Source organism: Barbatula barbatula (genome assembly GCF_947034865.1).
Source record: "Barbatula barbatula genome assembly, chromosome: 8".
Classification (NCBI taxonomy): Eukaryota; Metazoa; Chordata; class Actinopteri; order Cypriniformes; family Nemacheilidae; genus Barbatula; species Barbatula barbatula.
In genome coordinates this window covers 24,248,246-24,270,498 of record NC_136771.1, presented here as the reverse complement: position 1 = coordinate 24,270,498, position 22,253 = coordinate 24,248,246, and the positions used below count along the sequence as shown (strand labels likewise).

At 39.1% G+C, this 22,253-nt stretch overlaps 3 protein-coding genes across 9 annotated transcripts; 1 reads left to right on the top strand and 2 right to left on the bottom strand.

Moving 5' to 3' along the window:
- Window positions 1–588: 588 nt before the first annotated feature.
- Window positions 589–3,886, top strand: trim35-1 (tripartite motif containing 35-1). 3 transcript variants are annotated; one of them, XM_079461738.1, is made up of 6 exons: window positions 589–1,102; window positions 1,587–1,682; window positions 1,810–2,031; window positions 2,125–2,147; window positions 2,225–2,343; window positions 2,419–3,886. In XM_079461738.1, exons 1-6 carry the CDS (start codon window positions 716–718, stop codon window positions 3,063–3,065), a joined length of 1,494 nt encoding a protein of 497 aa, XP_079317864.1. In that variant the 5' UTR covers window positions 589–715; the 3' UTR covers window positions 3,066–3,886. The 3 variants fall into 3 exon arrangements, with proteins under 3 accessions (XP_079317864.1, XP_079317865.1, XP_079317863.1); XM_079461739.1 differs by having other exon boundaries at window positions 2,531–2,556; XM_079461737.1 differs by having other exon boundaries at window positions 2,225–3,886.
- On the bottom strand, window positions 3,845–12,406 carry abcb6a (ATP binding cassette subfamily B member 6 (LAN blood group) a). Of its 2 annotated transcripts, none has more exons than XM_079461694.1 (20): window positions 11,969–12,134; window positions 11,016–11,557; window positions 10,208–10,348; window positions 9,913–10,102; window positions 9,603–9,695; window positions 9,327–9,519; window positions 9,123–9,244; window positions 8,299–8,408; window positions 8,149–8,214; window positions 7,931–8,056; window positions 7,764–7,840; window positions 7,549–7,612; window positions 7,367–7,452; window positions 6,914–6,971; window positions 6,710–6,814; window positions 6,439–6,613; window positions 5,942–6,054; window positions 5,603–5,697; window positions 5,378–5,446; window positions 3,845–5,198 (listed from the first exon to the last, which is right to left on the bottom strand). In XM_079461694.1, the coding sequence occupies exons 2-20, from the start codon at window positions 11,529–11,531 to the stop codon at window positions 5,039–5,041; spliced, it is 2,559 nt and encodes an 852-aa protein (XP_079317820.1). In that variant the 5' UTR covers window positions 11,532–11,557; window positions 11,969–12,134; the 3' UTR covers window positions 3,845–5,038. The 2 variants fall into 2 exon arrangements, with proteins under 2 accessions (XP_079317820.1, XP_079317821.1); XM_079461695.1 differs by lacking the exon at window positions 11,969–12,134 and adding an exon at window positions 12,317–12,406 and having other exon boundaries at window positions 4,237–5,198.
- A 3,709-nt stretch (window positions 12,407–16,115) lies between these two features.
- On the bottom strand, window positions 16,116–19,850 carry LOC306897074 (zona pellucida sperm-binding protein 3-like). 4 transcript variants are annotated; one of them, XM_079461550.1, is made up of 9 exons: window positions 18,622–19,850; window positions 18,159–18,277; window positions 17,967–18,070; window positions 17,431–17,608; window positions 17,239–17,356; window positions 16,776–16,867; window positions 16,610–16,698; window positions 16,396–16,518; window positions 16,116–16,324 (listed from the first exon to the last, which is right to left on the bottom strand). In XM_079461550.1, exons 1-9 carry the CDS (start codon window positions 19,309–19,311, stop codon window positions 16,200–16,202), a joined length of 1,638 nt encoding a protein of 545 aa, XP_079317676.1. In that variant the 5' UTR covers window positions 19,312–19,850; the 3' UTR covers window positions 16,116–16,199. The 4 variants fall into 4 exon arrangements, 3 of the variants coding, with proteins under 3 accessions (XP_079317676.1, XP_079317678.1, XP_079317677.1); XR_013786978.1 differs by having other exon boundaries at window positions 16,179–16,324; window positions 16,776–16,844; window positions 18,622–19,366; XM_079461552.1 differs by having other exon boundaries at window positions 16,179–16,324; window positions 16,776–16,804; window positions 18,622–19,366.
- Window positions 19,851–22,253: the final 2,403 nt, after the last annotated feature.

Below are 22,253 nucleotides of genomic sequence, written 5' to 3'. Positions count from 1 at the left end.
GTACGATTGAAATATCCGTGACCACGGTTTTGCAAACTGTGTAGTATAGCTGTATAAAAATTGTGTTTTTAAACTGATAGAACGAATAACGAAACTGTGGCTTGTCTTGTTTTTTCCGTATGCTTGAAACAGTCAAGTCAAGTTTATTTAATAGCGCTTTACAATTTTCATTGTTACAAATTAGCTCTACATGACACATATTGACTAAGCAAAACATATAAAGTTATACAAGTAAAAACAAAAGGGTGAAAACATAAGACAGACACACCCACACACACACACACACAGGTTATGCACACGAACATGGGCACATACACAAATGCGCACACGCACGGTGGTTATGAAACACACATTTAAGATAAAGAGAGAGAAACACATGTCAAATATTAAACAAGACTATACATTCGTATATGCAATAAAAAAGCGTCTGCTAAAATGACTCAAATGTAATATAATACGCAAAATTCTAAAGCAGACCCCGGCCGGTCAAACACAAAGCAGTACGCAAACGTTGGCGACGTGCCCAAAACGTGCCAAAAGATGTGTGTGCGCATGATCGGTGTTTATTAAAAGGGCGTTTTTGCCACACCTCCAGAAATACACACATCGCGGAACAGAAACCACTGGAATTAAATATCGTCGATCTTCTTTCTTTTTGTCTCTGTTACACTACTTCTCTCTACTTGGTTACTTTCGTCATCGAGTGTCTTTTGAAATGTCTCTTCTTGAAGATGACCTGTCGTGTCCCGTGTGCACGGAGGTGTTCCGCGAGCCCCTGTTACTGAGCTGCGGACACAGTTTCTGTCGGCAGTGCATCACAGATCACTGGACGGCGAGCGGATCCAGAAGTTGCCCGTTGTGTCGCCAACTCTCCCCGCAGGAGCCGCTCTCCAACCTGGGTCTGCGCAACGCCTGCGAGTCGTACCTGAAGGAGCGCAGGTCCGAGAAGCAGCAGCGCGAAGAACCGAAGTGTCACATACACGGAGAGAAGATTCAGCTCTTCTGTAAGATAGACGAAATGGCCATATGCTCACAGTGTAAGAGAGATGCTCACAGATATCACAAAACACAGACACTGCAGCAATCCGTAAGACAGCGCAAGGTGAGAATGAATGACGTTTCATGAGCAAACTAAAGGCAACGTTTGCTGAACTTTTCCCTAAATGTTCTCTGTCATTCTCTGCCCACTGCTCCAGGTGTACAGGTGTTCACGACTCTTAGGTTAAATGCAGAGGTCACATTTTGGGCATTGGGTCACCATAACTGACAAATAGGTCACTTTCACATCTGCAAGACGTATTTTTGAGTGTTTGCTCGTCTGCAATACATCACTGAGACGTCTGCTGTTTTAGAAAAGATGTAAGACTGCCTTTTCTAAGACGTTTATCAGATGCTTTACACCGCAGACATCTTACAAACGTACCTGTGCTAACTGGGACCGATCGAAACAGCACCTTTCTTACTTAATATATGTTTGTGTAATACACAATGAAGGTGTATTCAATCCAAATTTAAACTCAAATCGTTTTTGAGATCTGAGACATGTGTCAGACAAATTGTGTCAACTTGTTGAAATCTCTTTAAAGGAGAAACTTAAAGCAGCACTTCGCTCAGCTGAGAAGACCCTGTCGTCATTAAACAACAGCGCAACACAAGAGGCCGAAGTCTCCGGATACATTCAGGTGACAAATCTAACGGAAACATTTTTTAGATGTCAGCAGAGGACAGAAGTGACCGAATAGACAAATTGAACTTGACATGAGCTTTCACATCGCCGCTTGACACATTGCATATCTCTCTTTCCTCCAGTTTCAGACTCTGCAGACCCAGAAGATGCTGAAGGAAGAGTTCAAGAAGCTCCATCAGTTCCTTAAAAAAGAGGAGGAGGGCAGGATAGCAGCGCTGAATAGAGAAGAGCAAGATAAGAGAGGAACAATAGAGAGAATAATACAGGGAAGAATACGGTCGCTTTCAGACGTGATCAGAGAGGTGGAAGAGGAAATGAAGGACGATGACATCGACTTCCTGCAGGTTAGGGGTGAATACACAAACTTCACAGTTGCAGTGTGTTTGGTTACTATGTTAGTTACTCAAATCTAGCCATCCTGTTTTGTGTTTTCACAGAACTACACCAGCATGATGAGCAGGTACTATTCATCTCTTACAGCAGATATATATAGTAGCCGACCCGAGAACAGTCTTAAGTTACTCCTCATGTGTTCAGAATTGAGTGTGCACTCCTAGAACCAATGCTGTGTTCTGAATCTTTAATCGACGTTCCTAAACATCTGGGAAACCTGAAGTACAAAGTGTGGAAGAACATGAAGGACGTCTGCCCTTATTGTAAGTACTGGACTCCATCTTTTTTTACACCACTTACTTTAAGTGAAGCAGGAATCTTTCCTCTGGTTTTTCTAGACCCCTTTGCCCTGAACCCGAACACAGCTCCACCGTGTTTCTCGGTATCAGATGATTTGACGTCTGTGACCTCGTGTGTCCATCCGCGGGACAATCCCAATCCTCTGTACAGGAACTGCATGGTGTTGGGAAACGTGGGGTACGGTGACGGAGTCCACACATTCACTATTGAGGTGGGAAACAGTCGGCACTGGACCGTCGGCGTGTGTCTTGAACCTTTGAGTCTTGTCTGCGGTCTCAAACGTGATGGAGACCTGTACCGTTTACTGACCTCTCAGGTAATGTTTAAGATGAAGGCGAATCCTAAAGCGGTGCGAGTGAAGGTGGAGGATTATTACGACCTGTGGTTTCAACACTGGAGGAAAGTCAGCTTTTTTGACGGCAAGACCGATTACCGTATTGCTGAGATATCAAGAGTACCTTTAGGGAGAAGACTCTTACCGTTTGTGATCCCAGGAGAGGGCGCCGGTCCCCTGCGTGTCGTCCCAGCTGACGTAACATTGACCCATGAACAGGCTGAGCAGAAACCTTCCTTCATTCAGAGATATAGACTCGGCTTTTATTTTGTTTTGGTTTTGTTATGGTTTGTTTTTTTGTATTATTATGGCGATTTTGACATTTATGGGGATTTTTTTATCAACAAATAAAAATGAATTGTCGTTGCTTGGTGTAATGGGTCGAGTAACTTTGTTTTCATCTTCATTTAAACGTCTGTGTTACTGTTAACGTTACTCTTACGTTGATTTTGGACATCCTTGTTGTATTTCGCTTCTGTCCTTCAAATTCACTGTTTTCTTTCAAATTTCTAAAAAGATTTTTGTAAAACCTAGTGGGTGACTAAAGCTTTTGTGGTTTTTGACTAACATCTCTTTGTGTTGCTAACATGGACACTGATCCAGAGTGAATATAACCAGTATGAACATGATAAAGATTCACTAAAAGCATTAAGATAAATTGCTTTAAATGCCACATGAAAAATAAATGCAACATTTATATGTTTTCTTCTGTAAATAGTGTCCTGTGACTGATCCATTTGAGTCTAAGAATTGAATTGTTACCTGGATTTCTCCTTATTTACTCTTAATGTTTACTGTTATGCTCAGGAATATAATTTATTGTATCAATTATAAATATAAACTAGAAAATATCCCTCATTGTGAAGGATTCTGAATGTACCTGTTGTATTCTATCATATCTCTTTTGGTTTTATATACCTGTCAGATTTTTCACAATAAACGTCACATAATACATATTTAGTCACGTGACTGACAATCAAGATTCAATGTGATTTGATGCATCGAAGAAATCATGATTTGAGCTGTCAATCAACGGTGTGTAGATTCATTATTACACCGGCACCATCTTGTGATGTTATTATTGTGTTAGTTTGCTATATTTTTCCGTCTTGAATCATAACAAACTAAATGCAGTTTGATCGATATTTATTGACATGCACAATAAAAAAACTGATATTAGAAAATGTCTCTTTTTGAACTCTTGAAATCCTCTGCTCATGGTCCTCAGAGGATGTAATCTGTTGTTTGTTGCACACAATGATTCTGCATTGACTGTGATTTTGGTTTGAGTTATGTGGTTTAACGTCTCAATTCTGTAATTCGAATGCATATCGCAGACCTGATGTATGATTTAGCAACATTGTAGATGTCACAAATATAGAATCAACACAGCTGCCGGTGCAGAACCAACATACATGTGAATACCCCTGATAAAACCTTTACAACAAAAGGCCAGTTCAAGGTTATTTTGCAAACAATCTGCAACTTTCTAACTTTACAAACAATCCAGAAAACAGTTGTTCTCACATACTCTTTATCTTTGCTTGACAATGTGTCTTTTTTTATCTGGTGACCTTGTGGAGATCTCGTGCACACACCTTCATCCAGATAAATCATGATATCCTTTTACATTCTGTCACACACAAAAACAACTTATAAATATACATCTATACATCTAGAATAGCCAGATAAAACCTTTTGGTTCATTTTATCCCCGTCCCCTAGTTCAGCATCAGTCCCACGTGATTCTTTCTCTTTTGGAATAACACACAGATCTACTAAAACTTTGATTATTAACACCCAATGACATGAAACCGTCTTGAAGGAATTTGATAGTCCTGTCGAATAAACATGACAAACATGACATTAAAACTGAAATGAAGTTTTACCTTAGATTGAGTCTATTTACTCCTGTACAACCAAAAATCTACTTTTTTTATTATAACGGTAAATTTACAATGCGTGTCTGTCTGGATCATCATAAGAATTACACCATACACCCTACAATGAAAAGCAGTTCAACAAAACCATTACAAATCAAATATGTTACTGGTATAGACAAATTCACTTAAATAACACACTAAAAAACTGAACAGGATAACAAACATTTTCTTTAAGTGTTTCAAATGTGTTGTCAGCAGTGATGGTTGCAGTTGTCAGACTATAGCACACTTCTGTCAGTCTTCTCGGCAGCATTATTTAGCGTTATTACTGCATTTCAAGGGGACGCACAAAAAAAAAGAAATAAGAAGAAATGGCCTCGGATACACTTGCTTCACACAAACATAGTAAACTGTGCCACGAAATGAAACCGCTGTTGTGTTTCAGTGGCTTCTGTGTGCTTTAGTGGATGCTGGGGGTTGTAGTTTCTCAGATTGTCTGTCTTTAGTCTCGGAGTCTGAAGCTGAATCCGAGTCTTGAGCCTGCTGCTGTTTCATCCACATATTAGAATACATCCCTCCTTTAGCCAACAGCTCCTCGTGTCTGCAACAATCACAAGGAGGCGCTCATTGCTAGTACTGTACGTCTTAATGCATGTGATTTTCAACTTTGCTTGACCAAAAGTTCAAATAAGTGACACATATCTGTATAAGACAATAGATATTGGTTCAAATCGATGTCAGACACTTCAAATCTAAATTGCTATAACTGAACTGACTTACCTTCCTCTCTCCACTATCCGTCCATCGCTGAGAACAAGAATCACGTCGGCTCCAATAATAGTCGACAATCTACAGCGCACACATGACATTAGACAGAATGTTACGAACAGTTCTTTATTGACATCACAGTTCTGAACTAGGAACACTTGGTGGTGTTAGGAGGTCATTGAAACATGAACGTAACCAGAACCATGACAGTTAAACATGAAAGACTAACACATTTACCTGTGTGCCACCACAATGGTGGTTCTGCTGGCGCAGACTTTACCGAGCGAGCCTTGAATGTTTCGCTCCGTCTGTGTGTCTAAAGCAGATGTGGCCTGTGGGTAGAAGATCTTATCAGGAACATATCAAATCTAATTGTGCGTATAAATAAAACGTAACCGTGTGTTCATTCATGTGTTTGAAATGCATCTTTGAATATGACTTGAACGCATAACTATTACTGACAATATTGAACTATTTAGCTTTGGCTGTAAATTGAATTCAACATCGTTTCAATCACATTTACTACTTTTTTTTAGTCGAGACATTTCCTCCCATAATGCATGTGTGATGTCATACCTCATCCAGCAGAATTATCTGTGGTACTTTGAGGATGGTACGAGCGATGGCCACTCTCTGCTTCTCTCCTCCGCTCAACTTCAGACCTCTTTCACCCACCTGAGTGTCATAACCTACACATGTATTGCAAAAGAAATGATCAACACATCAAATATTAACTCAAATGTAAAGTCTACAAAATACTACAAAATGGCAAATGTACCATAAAGGCAGACAATCGAAAATAATGATATTAAATTATAATTGTGTTAATAAAATATGAAGAATTAAATATCAAGAATATTAATATATTAAATGACTGTATAATTATTTTATATATTCATTTAATAATTTCAAATGATTTTAATATATATTAAATATATTTAATATATACAAATATTTGAAATACATACTATGTATTTTATATATATATGTATTGAAGGACATTCACAATTGTATCTAATGTCTAATTCCGCAGTCCTATATAGAGATCTGTTTCAGATGTTGTAATCTCTCACCGTCAGGTAAGGTCATGATTTTGTCATGAATGTCAGCAGCGATCGCCGCCTCCTCCACCTCATGGTCGCCAGCGGTAACCCGCCCGTAACGGATGTTGTCTCGTATGTTATCGTTGAACAGGACGGTGTCCTGAGGAACGACGCCGATGTGAGCCCGCAGTGAGCTTTGCTTCACCTGAAAAACATCAAGATACATTTAGCCTATTTACTACCGAACAGTCAGACACGAATGACAAACGCGAAGCTTTGTTTGGGTTCATCACATCTTCACCTTCGAGATGTCTTGACCGTCTATCTTCACGCAGCCTCCCTGAACGTCATAGAAGCGAAACAGCAGGCGAATGATGGTGCTCTTCCCTGATCCAGACTGACCAACCTGAAAGACGTCAAACCAATCCTGTGTTATAAACTAAAAGGTTTTTAAGACAGAATGTGTTCGCATCCAGACATAAACACTTGAAATGACAAAACGTACAAGTGCTAATGTCTGACCAGGCAGGACAGTAAATGAGACATCTTTTAGAATCTCCTTTCTGCAAATAAATAAATATACAAATAAATAAATATCATGCTTAAAATTATTATAGTTTCATGTTATATTGTAGTTTTATATTCTGAAATGGCTTTTATTTTATATTTTAAGTTTTTATGTTCATTTTTGTTTAATTTTTTTATTGTTATGTGCTTTTGTCATTGTATTATTTGTTTGTTTACAGTGTGATCCTATATAAGAAATTATTTGACATTTATTTTTGTTTTTACACATTTTAGTCAATAATTGTAATGTCTCAAACTTTAAATGTTTTCAATAAACATAAATGTTTCAATTATTCTTTCATAAGTCAAGTGTGGTTTACAAATCTGGTAATAATTCAGTACCATGGTAATGCTTTACTTTATTTGTAAAAGACAGCATGAATCTACTTACCCTTGTGTGTAGCTGAAAAAGACATTTTCAAACTCAACTTTTCCCTGCCTGTAGGACAAACTTACTGCGTTGACATCATCCTTCACCTACACAAAATAAAACCCCATAAAATGACATCATTCATTTTTAAAACATCACACTTTTTCAACTTTCACAATTTCTAAAGAAAACCCTCCACTCGCCTCTTCTTCCTCAGTGAAGAGCTGAAACATGCTTTCCATATCAATGAAAGAGTTCTGGATCATTCTTTCCGGGGGGAAAGGAGCGATTGATAAATTTGTGATCAAATTTGAACCACAACACTACTAAGACCCCTAACATCATTATGCTTACTACATCGCTTAGGAAACTGTTTCTATTTTAGGCTATGAAGACAAAAAGTGAAGAAGCTTTGTACCGATAGTACATTCCAAACCAGTTGAGAGGGGTGTAGAGCTGAATGATGTACGTCCCAAAGAGCACATAATCTCCAACCTGAAAGAGCGGGGCAAGTTACATACAGTTCATTTGTAATTCACACTTGATTAATAATAATAAAAATAGAAACAATAAGCAATAATGTACCTGAAATTTGCCCTCGGTTACAAAGTATGCACAGAGAAGAGATCCGGCCAGCAGCCCTAAACCAATGATCACATTCTGGGTTTGATTTAGGAAGGCCAGAGAAGCGTTGGTCTTCCACTCCGACACCTGAGCACCAACAAAACAATATTATTCCTTTTAAAACCAACTACCTACAAATCAATGAATGTGTCCGTTTCACAAGAGCGAGCGTTTGTTACCTGATATTTGAGGATGGCGTCCTCAAATCGATTCACTTCGTAACTCTCAGCATTGTAATATTTCACCTGGTGACAATGAATTCAACTTTAGTAAATGCGATCATGTTGAAGAATTCACATTCATTTATTTTGTCATGAGGGCCATCGCACCGTCTCAAAGTTCAATAAAGAGTCCACAGCTTTAGATTTGGCATTGTTATCCTGCGTGTTCATGTCTCGTCTGTATTTTGTTCTCCATTCGGTGATAATGATGGTGAGAGCTGATCAAGAAAATAATCAATTCAATAAACAATCAAATATATCTGAAGAGTTTCTTTCTTTCTTTAAAGTGCAGTCTAATAATATCAAACTGCAGTTGGATTGTTTTGATTTAAACCGCTAACTAACACATGATAAAAAACATGATTATAGATCAAACTTTTCATTTATTCTTCTCGACTTCTAACGCAAAGAAACTTGAAATGAATACACTTTCAAATGATCTACTATATTTTCCAAAATGTGCATCAGCCGGAGCGCAGTGAAAAGGAACGACGTGATCCCCAATGCAATGCACCCAAATTATCTGCAAATAGAGAAATAGCAACTCTACAACGAAGCACGCTGCTGTGAAGTTTATGTTTGTGAGCCGTTTATGGTTTCAACTACTGAAGAGTGTACAGAATTTACTGGAAATTATGCAGCAGACACTAGTGTTCTGTAGTAGTGAAACACAGCCCTCACTTCTCGATGTCAACCAGCTAAACAAGTCCTACGGGTTTAACTCAAAACCAAACTACAGCAAACCTGAGGACTTGAAATGCGAGTAATATTGTTGAAGGCGATACGGAATTCCTGAAGCAGCTTTATCTCCTAATCTTATCACTTTGTTACTTTCACAGCAATGATTTCACACAAAAAGCAGGCAGGTGACATTTTTGTGTTTTTAATATAACATCCTAAATACATTGTATTTGTTTTTATTGTATACTTACTGAGGTAGAGGGCAACGCAAACGAAGACAATGAGGCCGAACCAGGCGTTAAAATAGGAGATGAAATAGACGATGGCGATAACAATGTCAGCGAGGGTGGGAAAGATGCTGAATGCGATGTAACTGTTCAAATAAACAGATGAAAATCTCAAAATATTATTCAATACAATCACAGACTAATGTAAAGATATGTTTGGATTCTGACCTCAGCAGGCTGTTAATGGAGGACGTTCCTCTGTCGATGCTCCTCAGAACGTCTCCGGTTCGACGGCCCAGGTGCCAGCGCAGAGAGAGAGAGTGCAGGTGAGCGAAGAGACGCACCTGCACCACCCGGTTGGTGTACTGCTGAACCCGGATCCACATGAAAGTACGCAAGTTACTCACGAACCCAGACGCACCTGCGAACGGAAGCAGATGTTCAGACTGATCCGAACTCAAGGTCACTTAAAGGAGATCTCATGAAAGCGTGAAGTGTCCTCACCAGCTCCTCCGCCCTGCAGGAACTTTAGCAGGACGTAAATGCACACCGTAAGAGCCAAAGTCTTCCAAGAGCTTCCGTCTGTTAACTGGTTCACTGTGACAAGACCAAAACCGTTAACAATTGTGACAGAGCTTCACATCAGAAGGTTTCCTACAGCTCCTCAATGCAGACTCTTGGGCATTAACTTTGGTGCGTATTTTACAACAAAAGCTCGGCGCTTCCGCTGGTGTGCGACCCCCTTAATAGTCATATAGTATCTTTTTAAAGGAAGAATAAGTTACGAACGTAGTATGTGAATAAGAAAGGGCACCTATGTTTTTGTAGTATATGGGCACAAACACATTGATGACGCGTTCGGCTCCCAGCAGACTGAGACACAACACGACCAGCAGCTGTAATTTGGCGTTTCCTTTGGGCCACATGTACGGAACCAAGAGTCGCACCTTCTTCCCGAAGTCCTTCCATGCCGACTGATTCTCAGAAGAGTCACCCAAGAGAGGCTGTGAAAATGCACGAGATTTTAACAATTCAAGTGCCGATCCATTGTTCAAATTCAAAAGACATTACAAAGTATCATAAAGGTTAATATGTGTGTCATCACTCACCTGTGCGCCGTGCTCGACATCACGCTCATCTTCATTGATCAGAAGCATGTACGGTCGCCGCGGCAACCCCGGTGCTTTGAAGCCTAAGAGGAACAGCAAACCCGAGCAGAAATAACGCAGAAGCCAGAACGCAAACTCCACCTGAAGATCAAAGTCAATACACATACAGAGATATTCAGAAGTGCTTTGCACCTTTGAGAATCGTATAAAAAAAGATTTAAACGAGTTTGTTAAGTTTCACTTTTTGAAACTAAATATTGACCTTTATGAATTTGGCAAAAGCTTTTTACCAAAACGTTTAATTTATTTGTAAACATTTTAGCAGCATGTGGGGCGTCCACACGAATGAAAGGATGTAGCTTTGTCTGAATCATTGAGATATCAACAAACTCCAGCGACAATACTAAATGTTTATAGTACTAAAACGTACACTTTATTTAGATTATGTGTTATAAGGTTCATTATTATTTTGGATGAATCCATGCATTTCATTTTTTCCATTTAATTATTAATGTGAGTTTTTTATCACATAAGTACTTAATGCATTTGATTTATTATATATTTTACACCATTAGATCACTGCAGTGTCATTCTAAACTGATGAACTTGAATGAAACCTGTTGATTTTTGCTTTAAATGATTGTTTCATTAGAACACAATAACGCCGTGTGCATTCACAGAGCCGAGTCGCTTTCCTATATACACACACAGTCAGAAAGCACAATAGAGACGGTCATGAAACAGGTAGGGCAAGAATCACATGTCATTGTCATCGCTGTCATTCTGTTATCGTCTTCAGAACTAATACCTGTTGATTGGGGGTCTCCAAAGCCCACCACCACTGGGGGCTCATCCACGATACAAACGCCAAGTTTTCGGCCGCAAAAGCCACAGCCCAGTACAGCAACAGAACCACACTGTGTCCTCTGGCTCTGTCCCTCACCAGAACCCTCTTCCTCTCCAAACGCAGCAAGCCTACGGCCCAAATCCATCCCAGCGTCGAGAGGCAGCCGTAGAGCACCACGTACCCCGGTTGGTCTCCACCCTGACTGACCCGATACACCGTCCAGCCCGGAGCGTGCAGGGCGAGCAGCACCGACAGGACCACCTGGAGTCGGTAGAGTCGAGAACGGGGGATGAACTTGGGCTCCATCTCTGTGCCGTAGCAAGAGTAGCACACGCACAGGACGGTCCCGAAGAGGAACGAGAGGGCGAGCAGGACGCAGGGCACCAGTGTGAAGTAGAAGCATAGAGTCAGGCCGCCATCTACCCAGACCTGCTGCATGGAGACGCCTGCGTCACAGTAGCTCTGAATCTTCACCATGATGATGACCCTCGCAATAAATATATCTAGAAAGAAAACACACAACATTATGACCATTTCATATGCCGTGAAGCAAGGAATAGCACACGAATAAGGGCCAATTCAATGAGATCGTGTAGCAATAACACTGATGTAAGGACTAAAATGCCAATTCTTTGTTTAATGTTATTTGTGAATGTTATGCAATGCATGCATTAAAAAGTAAAATCAACAGTACTATATCAATACCTTTGTCTTTTATTTATAAGCAATAAACTTATACATTTATAGTTGATTTCCTACAAATATTTTAATTAAATAATAATGTAAAACTATCATACCAGAGTAATGTCTTTATTGATCAAACATTTTAACGATATAACATTAGTGTTATTATTATTGTCGATATATGGTCTGCAAAGAAGTTCTGTCAATGCAAGACCATGCATCACACTTACAGCATCAGATGGATCATTGAGCATCGCTGAGAAACATTTAAGTGATCGCGTCTGTCGTCTGTCGTGGCATTAAACGCAAACGAGTCGAGCGATGCGCACAGTCGCATCCACCGGCCATGACTTCTATTATACAACAACACGACGACACACGCCGCCTCGGGGTCCTAGCGCCTCCGGATAATGCAATGAACTTCAATGGACATTAAAGAGACACGGTGAGGACACACGTTAACTGAGAAACACTGAAAAAAACCTACAGGGATAACGGCCATTTGTTCATTATTATCGTCCAGACAGAAGCGAAACTAAAGCAGTAAAGAAATAAAGAAAAGAAAAGTCATGCGGTACCTGTTACTGTTCACAGCGCTGCTCAAGACGGACCAATCACAGCCGTTTAAGAAAACATCGCGGTGTTCGTTTAGTAGGTTTGTCAGGTGCCTGTAAAATTAAAAACAGGGCAAAAAAAGAAATATTAATTACTTAAACGAACTTTATGGACATTAATAAACATGTAAACCCGTTTTTAAAGAATGAAGAGTTTGGTTCCAAAATGAGATAAAATCATATTTTAAATGTTGTCCATTCCAATGAATATAAATCAAACTGAATGTGGTTTCTTGTTATTTAAGCCATAATATCTCAAAAACACACATGACAATAAGAGTTATCTCATTTTGGAACCAAACTCTTCATGTGTTTATAAAGTTGGGCGATTGTGACAATTTGGCCGACGATCAATTGTCTAATTGTGATTTTGGCGATTAATTGTATTTTTTTATGCATTTTTTTACTTTTAATTGACAGTTAACGAAACGATATAATATAGAAATGTGAAAATTGTGTAAATAACTAATATTATTGACTATATATAGCGACAGAGAAGGTTAAACTAGATTTTAGAGTCTTGCCGTGTAGATGCAGAAAACCTGAAAACAAATCAACACAAAGCTAATACAAGTCAAATGATGGAGAAATGACATTTGCAGATCAAGGACAGCGAAGGTTAAATACCGCAGATTGACAATAATTGCGGTTATCTGAGATCATTGTGATGACGTCAAATAACTGCGACGAGACCACAGTTAATAATTGAAACAGCGCTAATATAAAGTTATACGATATATGTGTTAAAACCTGACAATCAGTCACAATCAAGTTTTTGTGTATAATTAAACATTTCGCCGCTCAAAACATTCTGAGACATTATTTATTATTAAATATCTTTATTATGGAGTGCCATAACAAAATGAGCCAGCAGATGGCAATGTTGTACAATTCTTTGCGCAATCGGACGAGCGAAATGTTCTTTACTGTCTGCGTGAAGACCTGTTGGGATGCTCATCTGTTCAGCACAATTCGCCTTTCTTTTGTGTTCATGTATTTGTCTTTGTGTGCAGAATTGTAAATGAATTGATAAATGAAGACACTTTCAATAGTGAAGGGAAACTAATACAAGGTAAAGCTAGACTAAGACTGAAGTGTATTTGTGAAATCTGTAGGGAATTTGAGTCAAAGACAAGAAAATAAAGACATGTTTTATGGTTGTGAGTATTGCATCATTGGAGAAGGTATATTTAATTGATAAAGTTTTTCTTAAAGTGCAAAACATGACTTTCCAATCATAGAGAGCTTCCTTTAATATAACATGTACATTTTGGACTCAATCACTGTTCTGTAAATACTGGCTACTTGCTTAAAACATCTTGTTCTTTTTCTCTATTCTTCGAGCCATTTCTTTTTTATTAATATTAGGAATATCAAAATGTGATTATGGCGACGAATTGCATTTCTGTGGTCTCAATAAAAGTTATTTGAAAATAAGAAAATGCATCGGTTTGTTTTGTGTGTCAATGTTTATTGGCCACTATAGAATGTTTCAATATGAAGACTACTGTCCTTTCATTTTTTTAAAGGTAAAGTATGTTTGCTTGACTGACCAGCCACGGATTACCTGCCCAAATGACCTCTGCGTTCACTCATTTCATAAAGACAATTATCCTGTCATTTCCTAAATACATTAAATGTCATGTCTGTGATCCGAAGACGTCTCTCATTATCTACATATATGTTATTAATAGAGCCGGTCAGTGAAGCTCAGGCTCATGGACCATTAGGCAGGAGAAGAGAGACTTAATTGTTTCCTGAGTGTCTGGAGCTGGGGACTGGAAGAGAAAGGTAATTAAATCTCTTCCTCCATTACGGACCTTCCTGTGTTGACGGGAATCATAATTAAGAGGGTTAATTATGACTTCTGACAGACGTCGTCTCTCGCTGTGGCACGAGGCATCTCTATCCTGGATGCTTTACCTGCTTTGTTCAAATAAATGAATAGTATAAAAAGCGACAGTTTAGTATAAATGAAGTGTATGCTCGGTTTAAAGATGAGCGTGTTCTTTTGTAAACACAATACAGTGTAGCAACACAAATAATTATGCATTGCAAGTAACAACGCACACACACACAAATAAAACCTTTTTAATGTCCTGACATCATCTGGCCATTAAAACACAAGCTATTTCTATGTAGATTGTGTTAACCTCCTGCCAAGTCCTTTTAAAGATGCACACAGAAGCAACATAAAGTTCATTATCACAATTGTCCAGAATTATAATGGCGCTCGCATTAGCATTTCATTATTTATTTGGACCGGGGTCTCATTTTAAGCGCTCGAGGGGGGCGCGTAAAAACACGTGCTTTATTGTTAGGGGGGCGCTGTGAGGCAATGGATGCGTTTGTTAAACAAGGTGATATTATGGAACATCAGCTGGGTACAAGCAAAGCATTATAGTTATATGCCACACTTCATATTAATAAACCTTCCTGCAGCTTTTATGGCCGTTTTAATTACATCTATTCATCTTCCTGCCCCCACGGGCCATGTGTACAGATGCAATCTGTTTTTCCAAATGAAAGACATGGGCCATAAAGTTCTGTCACCAAAATCTAGCCTATATCTACGTAACTTATTTAAAAAAAACTTTAAAAATAACAATATAACTCGTGTTTTTATGCTGTCTTAAAGGGACAGTTCCAACCCCAAAAATAACAATTCTGTCATTTATTTACCCTATTGTCATTTCAAACCTGTTTGGCTTTCTTTCTCCAGCAGAAAGTATTTCTAAGCATTTTGGTCACTGAACAATGGCGATTCACTCACACACTGTCAAAACGCTCGTAATGTAAAGGTTCAACAATTTTGCAGGAAAATATCCCAAAAGCACTAGGCCAGTGTTACATATTTTTATCAGCCGAGTACTTGCATCTCAAATGTTTCAAACAAGTTGAAAATCGCCATTCTAAACAGTGACACAGGGCTGTGAAGTCGCCTGTCAATGGCGTCATATCCATGTTTCCCATTTGTTACCGCCTTTACTGATGTAGAAACCGCATGAAGTAGCGTCTAGCGTCTAGCAAGCCCCTAGCTTGTTTCGAGCAGTCAGTTATTTATAGACCACAATTATACACAACATTTATTACTTCACCTCGTCCGCTAACATGAATCTCGTTCCCTTCTGATTGATGGCCATCAGCGGTGGAGTTGAAGACAACAGATCCCTTCATTCCACGCTCCTCCATGTCATCATCAAGCTACTCCATCATTGTTGTCATTTTGATTGTGGGCCATTTTTACAAACTGTACCTTTAACAGAATGTTGCTGATTTTTCATGTATGATTTCTCCAAACCTGTAAATTATTAAAATGACCAAAACTTTATGTACAGCAAAAACATATGAAGAGTTAAAGGAAACAATTCTAGAATCATGTTTTTGTTGTGTTAGTTAGCTGTATTGGAGTTATGGCTCAAATCAAACCAAACCAACTGCAGTTTGATTGATATTAGTTGGACTGCACAATGAAATGCATGCATTTCTGAACATTTTTCTCATTTTGGAACCAAACTCTTCATATGTTGCCATATAACATCTAAACTTCCAAACTGCTAACCATACAAAACTGAACCGGAGAGCAATAATTCCCTAATTATATGGAACAAATTGCATTTTTAAACGTGACAAATTAATGATCACAATGCCACAAAGCATTAAAGAGCGTCACAAACCAGTGAAGAGTGCCACATCAGCTCTTTTAAAAGCAGACGGGTCATTTAGCACAGATGGTTTTCCCAGAACAGAAACAAAAACCTAATGAGCTTTAACCAACTAACTGCGGGCATCACCGGGCCACAGAACAATAAAAAAAACACAAATTAGACATAAATGTATTTTATTGTCATTCACATATTAAAGTAAGAGGTTTCCGATGCTTTTGATAAAACAATGTTGCAAGGACAACAACACACAAAACAACAACTACAACCACCAAAGCGCTCACGAGCAGAAAGTAGATGGAAAACTCTAGAAAAGAAATGAAAGTTAAATCAAATACTCAATAACTGCCATCAACACAGTGTAAAAAACATGGTCACCTGCATCTTTTGATGATGAAGACGGAGAAGATTCTTGGATTTGGAGTAAATGCTTGTTTTCACTTGGTGGCGTTGGCATGACAAAGATCGGACCAATGGTAGCTTCATCTTCCAATGTGGTTTCTCACAAAAGGCACAAAGATTAAAACAACATTTTACAATTGTACAACAAGTCTTAAAACTCTTTGGATGAATTACACAAATGGATGAATACCTTCAGTATCTATACTTCTTCCCTTCCTCATAGCACAGCTTGTCTCACAACATCCACACAAATGATCATCTCCACTCGCAGCGACCCAGCTGTAAGGTCAAATAAAAACTCATTTATCAATGAATGAAATGTCAAAAACAAACAGCCAATATCAGCAGTTCTGTACCTGTTAGATCCCGACACAAATGAGCAGGCCTTGTGCATTGAATCAAGGGGATTGGATGTCACCGTAGCTCTTAAATGACAAGTTATGTAGATCTAGCGGAAAGAAAAACTTTTGGACTTTAAATAAAAGAGGTCTAAACCAAATTGCATAAAGGGAAATGCAGGTGTATATGATGGAAGCGAGATTTAGAAAGGCTGGTTCGATCAAAGATTAACCTTCGGTCATCATTTACTCTTCTGCAGAACACTCAAGAAGATTTTTTGAAGAAATCAAAACAACATTGGTGCTCATTACCTTCAATTCTATGGACACAAGACAAGTGCAAGTCAATGTGTACCGCCGATTCTCAGGTACCAACATATTTCTTTTGTGTTCTGCAGAAGGTGGTCACGCAGGTTTGATATGCCAAAAGGACGAGTAAATGAGGACAGAATGTTCACTTTTGGGTGAAAAATGGACCCACCGTTCTGCCGTGATCTTCATTAAACCTGAAGGCCTCAATCTGAAATTGTAACTTGTCTTCTTGAATCCTGGGCATGAACGTGGACTGGGAACCTGTCAGCTTGGCATCAGTCATGCACCTAAAATATTTCCAGCCAGATTCATAACAATGACATTTGTTATAAACGGAGCGTTCAAAACATCGGCTACTCACCCGCTGTTCTCAATGAAGGTGTAAACAGAGGCCGCGTTCCCACTGGGACCCGAAGTAGCCGCGCAACTTTCCACAAAAACCCTCAAGGGGACGTGATTAGCACGGACCACCGATGCTTCCATGTTCATAAAATCTCCTGGAAAGTATGTATTAGAAGGTCTCTGAAACCTCCAGTCATCTAAAAACGGGTTTTAGGGAACATGGAGTAAAAATAAGCGTTCAGACAAAATTTGTGTCATCATTTATTCACACTTGTCATTTCAAACCTTTATTAAATTTCTTTCAGAACACAAGAGAGGATATTTTGAAGAATGTTTGTAAATGAACAGCGGCGGTACCCATTGACTTGCATTGGTTTTGTGTCCGTACAAGAGAAGTCAATGGGTACCGGCATGGTTAGGTTGCAAACACCCTTTAAAAATATCCTCTTTTGTATCCTGTAGAAGAAAGAAAGTCATACAGGTTGAGTAAATGACAGAATTTAACTTTTTAGGGTGAACGATCATAAAGTATTCAAACGTTGAAATGTCTGTTACCAGTCATGAGCTTGAGAGAAAATTGTAAGCCGTCTTCTACGGTTTTCAGTGCAGCGTAAGGAATCCAGGTGGGTCTCAAAGCATTGCTGCTCACATTGTGCTTCCTTAAAATATTTAAAATGAGAAGGCGAGAAAAATGTTCATGCAAGATAAAGTCTAATGATGTTATTTATGAAAGCTTTTTGGTTTTACCTTGGGTAAATGCAATGAATAGCAACTATAGCATCATTGGTCTTTACAATGGGTGTGTTAGAAACAGGTGAAGCGGAATACATCATAGTAAAAGAATACGCAAGCGTGTCTTCAGTCATCTGTAAAAAAACAGAGATTTTACGGTTTCATTGCACATAACAAAGAATAAACTAATGTAAAAAATTTAAAACAAAGCTTCACAGTTCACTGAAAAAAATAAGAGTTTTCATAATTTATTCACTCTTAAACCTGTTTGACTTTCTTCTGCTGAACACAAAAGAAGATATTTTGAAGAATGTTGGACTCTGATCCCCATTGACTTCCATTGTATGGACACAAAACCACAGAGACGTTTCTCAAAATATCTTTTGTGCTTCAGAGTCACATACAGGTTTGTTTTAAAAACATGGCGAGACTTCCCATTTTTGGCTGAACTATCCCTTTAGTGTCTATCTGGACATACCGTAAGTGTGCTCCCACAATCTTGTAGCGCCGATTCAAAGACAACAATTCTCGCGTGGTCATCGAATCCAACAAACGGACATCCACCTAGCGTCAGATCAGACGGATCGATGAACTGTCCGTTTCCTAAGAAATCCTGTTGGGCGTGAACTTTGACCGAGACCTCGCCACATTGAACCTCCACAGTGTTTGCAGGCACTGGGGTCTTTGGCTCAAACGCCGACTGCATTACGACCTCATCCTTCACCACAGGCTGGAAAACAGGACCTGGCACGGGTTTCTGTTGAATTTGTGAAGGATACTCGTGTCTTTGCTCAGGTCTGAAACTCATTTGGCTTTGCTCAGGTCTAAAACTCAGTTGGCTGTGCACGGGTGCGTAGTTGGTTCTCTGGGATTGTACTTGCATTGGGTTCTGGATGAACCCTTGCGACGGTGGGCCTGCCATTGCTGGAGCAGCCCTCCATGACGTGGGTCCTCTGGTTTGAATGCGATTTTGAAGCGTGTTGGTTGCCACTCCAAGTAGATTTGGATCAGGTCGTGGAGGGCCTGGGCCAAACGGACGTCTAAAGATGGCGTTTTGACCCAAGCCCTGGTCTACAGATGACTGTCCGTGATTAACCGGTTCAGACTGACACGATAATGCAAATGAAATTATTAAAATAAAATCAATGACCTTTGAGCTTCTTTCCATTGTTGGTCTTTCGATGCCTTCCTCTCAGCTATCACATGGCAAAATAACTTGAAAATCGCTCTTAAATGTTGATTGGCTGAAATAGTCTGGTTCAAAGTTGACTCCGCCCCTCTAAATTTCCCTCCAGCCCATCACAATTAAAAGTCTGCCAGCGTGCCACACTTTAAAGAAAAGCTTGTTTGATTTAAAACATGGATAATATAGACATTTCGGAGCTGAAATATAAAGAGTTTATGTTGAACTGGGGATTTATTGATCCATTGGTGCATTTGTCCTCTTACATTTATAATCATAATTATATAAAGAAACATCCATATGAAATCATAGCAAAATATTCTCTATTTTCCAAGCGGTCTTCCACATTCTGTTCAACCAGACTCACAGCTGCCTCTCTCGCGAGCGTACTCCGTGTTCATCAGGTGCTCTGTTGTGTTAGTCTTTCACAGAATTGTACACCACGCTGTGCTAAGCTACTCCGACACGAGACCAAGCTGTGAAAGGACAGGTCTCGGATCAGCCTGTCATCCCTATTATGCCATTCTGAGTAACTGCATTAATGGCTTCTAATTTGGCCCGGGGGGTTTGAATGGAACCGGTGGCATCTGCGACTCCAGTGCCAGAAAGCAAGGGCCATCTGCTGGAGACCACAGGAAGCAGGTATCTCCCCCCGTCCCCCCGTCCTCCCGTCCCCCCGTCCCCGTCCCCCAACAGACACAGACAGGCAGCAGCTGCTCATTATGACACATGCTAAATGAATACTGGAGATTGGTAGTGAGCGTCTAGTGCCACTAGATGGCAACTGTATCTGTAATGTACCTCTTTTTTGGATTTTAGATATTTTTATACTTGCCTATTAAGGCGAAAAGTGAAATGCTTTGGATAAAGGTGTCTTTTAAGAAATTCAACTTTCATCACTGAACATTTTTTTTGCTGCCTACATTTTTACGTACAATTAATTTGGTCATTTCAAGTTCTTATTTTAAGTTTTGGTCAGAGGTGAGTTGTTTTAACTTGCTTAACTTATTTAATGAGTTAAAATAACAAAAAATAAAAAAGGTGAAATGACTTGTAAAACTGACAATACTTAAAGACTGAGATTTACAACTTTTGAGAAAAATAAAATATAAAAAAATTGGCTCTGCATTTAGTCACATTGCTGTTAAAGAAATAGAAAATTATTTCCTTATCTACACTATATTTAAACTCTCTGTGACTTACGTTCTTCTGCAGAACACAAAAGATGATATTCAGAATAATGTTGGTAACAGTAATCCGTCGGTCCCCATTGACCTCTATTGTATGGACACAAAACCAATGCAAGTCAATGGGGACCGACGGATTTCAGTTACCGACATTTTTCTAAATATCATCTTTTGTGTTCTGCAGAAGAAAGAAAATCACGCAGGTTTAAATGACGATAGGGTGAGTAAATAATGACAGAATTTTCATTCCGAAGGTGCACTATTCCTTTAAGTTGATATTTTTAAACTTTAAATTGTATTTTCATGCACGCGTTTATTTTCTGCAGTACCAAACGGTGAGAAAGCCGCCTGTGAAAATCTCTGCTCCGAGTCTGTGCAGATGACAAATGTTTTGGAGAAAGAGGTGAATCGGGTGGGTTTATGTTTCTGTCGCTGCTCCCACACATCAGTTTGCTCTTGTCTTTGTTTAACCTATGCTTTGTTATTTCAGAGCCTGAGCTTCACGAGTCACATAATCAGACTCCTCTGAGCCCTCGTCCAATACTTCAGAGGTGCATCTGGAGTTCTCCTCCGCGTATGAGGATCTGGAAGCCTGTGCTGCTGGACACCTGCTCGCTGGGTTTCTGGGCTGGTCGGAGAGGGTTCATAGATGGGGAAACTCAGAAGAACATGCATTGCGTGAAGGTTACACTTTATGTTTTATGGTGTATGATTTCTCATCTACATTGTTGAATTAATAATTATTGGCGAGAAATTCTAGCTGATTTTTACTTTTGAACATGTCAACCAGGTTGGATTGATTGTTGTGAACCTCTAAAGGAGACTCTCATTGGTGAAAACAATTCAACTTAGATATTAAAGATCATTTGTGTTTTTACTTGTTTATGTAAAGGATAGTTAGAGAGAAAGATGCAAACAACAGAATACAACCGGAAAACCTAATGAGTGCCGCATCCAAGGGAAACAGATGGAGTCATAAACGTTCATTCCAGCGGATTATCAGAAATGTGCCGTCATTGAAGACATGCACCATGTGATCAAATGAGTTTACTTTTCTAAACGGGAGCGTTGAATTTCTATTGACTTCACACACAGCAAGTTTTAAATACCAAAACATTTGTATTTAAAGCGTTATAATTGTCACAAATAAGGGAACACCAGGTTTTGCTTCCTTTTGAGAACAAATTTGTCATCAAATGTTCATTTAGACATTTAATCCAATCTATACATCGATCGTTATGTGAATTCATTTAAACCCTCAACCTGAATGCTTCCCCTCTTCGGCTATAAAGAATATGTGATATGTTGACGGGTCAATTTTTTCGAAATTTATGCTCATAGAGATTTATGCATAATCTGAAAGCTGAACGAATAAGCTTTCTATTCATGCATACGACAATATCTGGTCCTGGAATCTGAGTGTGCAAAATATTGAGAAAAATGGTCTTTAAAAAGCGGTTGCTAAGTAGCAACAGGTCTGTTTTAATGCCCTGCATTTGCTGTAATGGCGTTGTGGAAAGTATATGAACCCGAAAGCAGAAATTCTGAGCTTTACATAGATACCAAACTTGAGTGGGTGACTCCCAGAGAGCAGCAGCGAGTGAAGATTGTAGGCCTGCTTCTGGCCATTTTGTTGGAAATTAACAAAATATCTTCATGAGCCCCAATGATTTTTGGCATAAAAGAGAAAGCGATAATTTTGACCCATACAATTATTTGTTGGCAATTGCCAAAAATACA

Coding starts and splice junctions, on each gene's coding strand:
- trim35-1 (XM_079461737.1), top strand. CDS start 716: ATGTCTCTTCTTGAAGATGACCTGTCGTGTCCCGTGTGCACGGAGGTG. Junction 1,683..1,809: donor AAGTCTCCGGATACATTCAG/GTGACAAATCTA, acceptor TCTTTCCTCCAG/TTTCAGACTCTGCAGACCCA. Junction 2,148..2,224: donor TACACCAGCATGATGAGCAG/GTACTATTCATC, acceptor TCATGTGTTCAG/AATTGAGTGTGCACTCCTAG.
- abcb6a (XM_079461695.1), bottom strand. CDS start 11,531: ATGGTGAAGATTCAGAGCTACTGTGACGCAGGCGTCTCCATGCAGCAG. Junction 6,972..7,366: donor TTTTTCAGCTACACACAAGG/GTAAGTAGATTC, acceptor ATTTATTTGCAG/AAAGGAGATTCTAAAAGATG. Junction 6,055..6,438: donor AATCATGACCTTACCTGACG/GTGAGAGATTAC, acceptor ATACATGTGTAG/GTTATGACACTCAGGTGGGT.
- LOC306897074 (XM_079461550.1), bottom strand. CDS start 19,311: ATGGAAAGAAGCTCAAAGGTCATTGATTTTATTTTAATAATTTCATTT. Junction 18,278..18,621: donor ATTGTGGGAGCACACTTACG/GTATGTCCAGAT, acceptor GTTTTTTTACAG/ATGACTGAAGACACGCTTGC. Junction 18,071..18,158: donor ATTCATTGCATTTACCCAAG/GTAAAACCAAAA, acceptor AAATATTTTAAG/GAAGCACAATGTGAGCAGCA.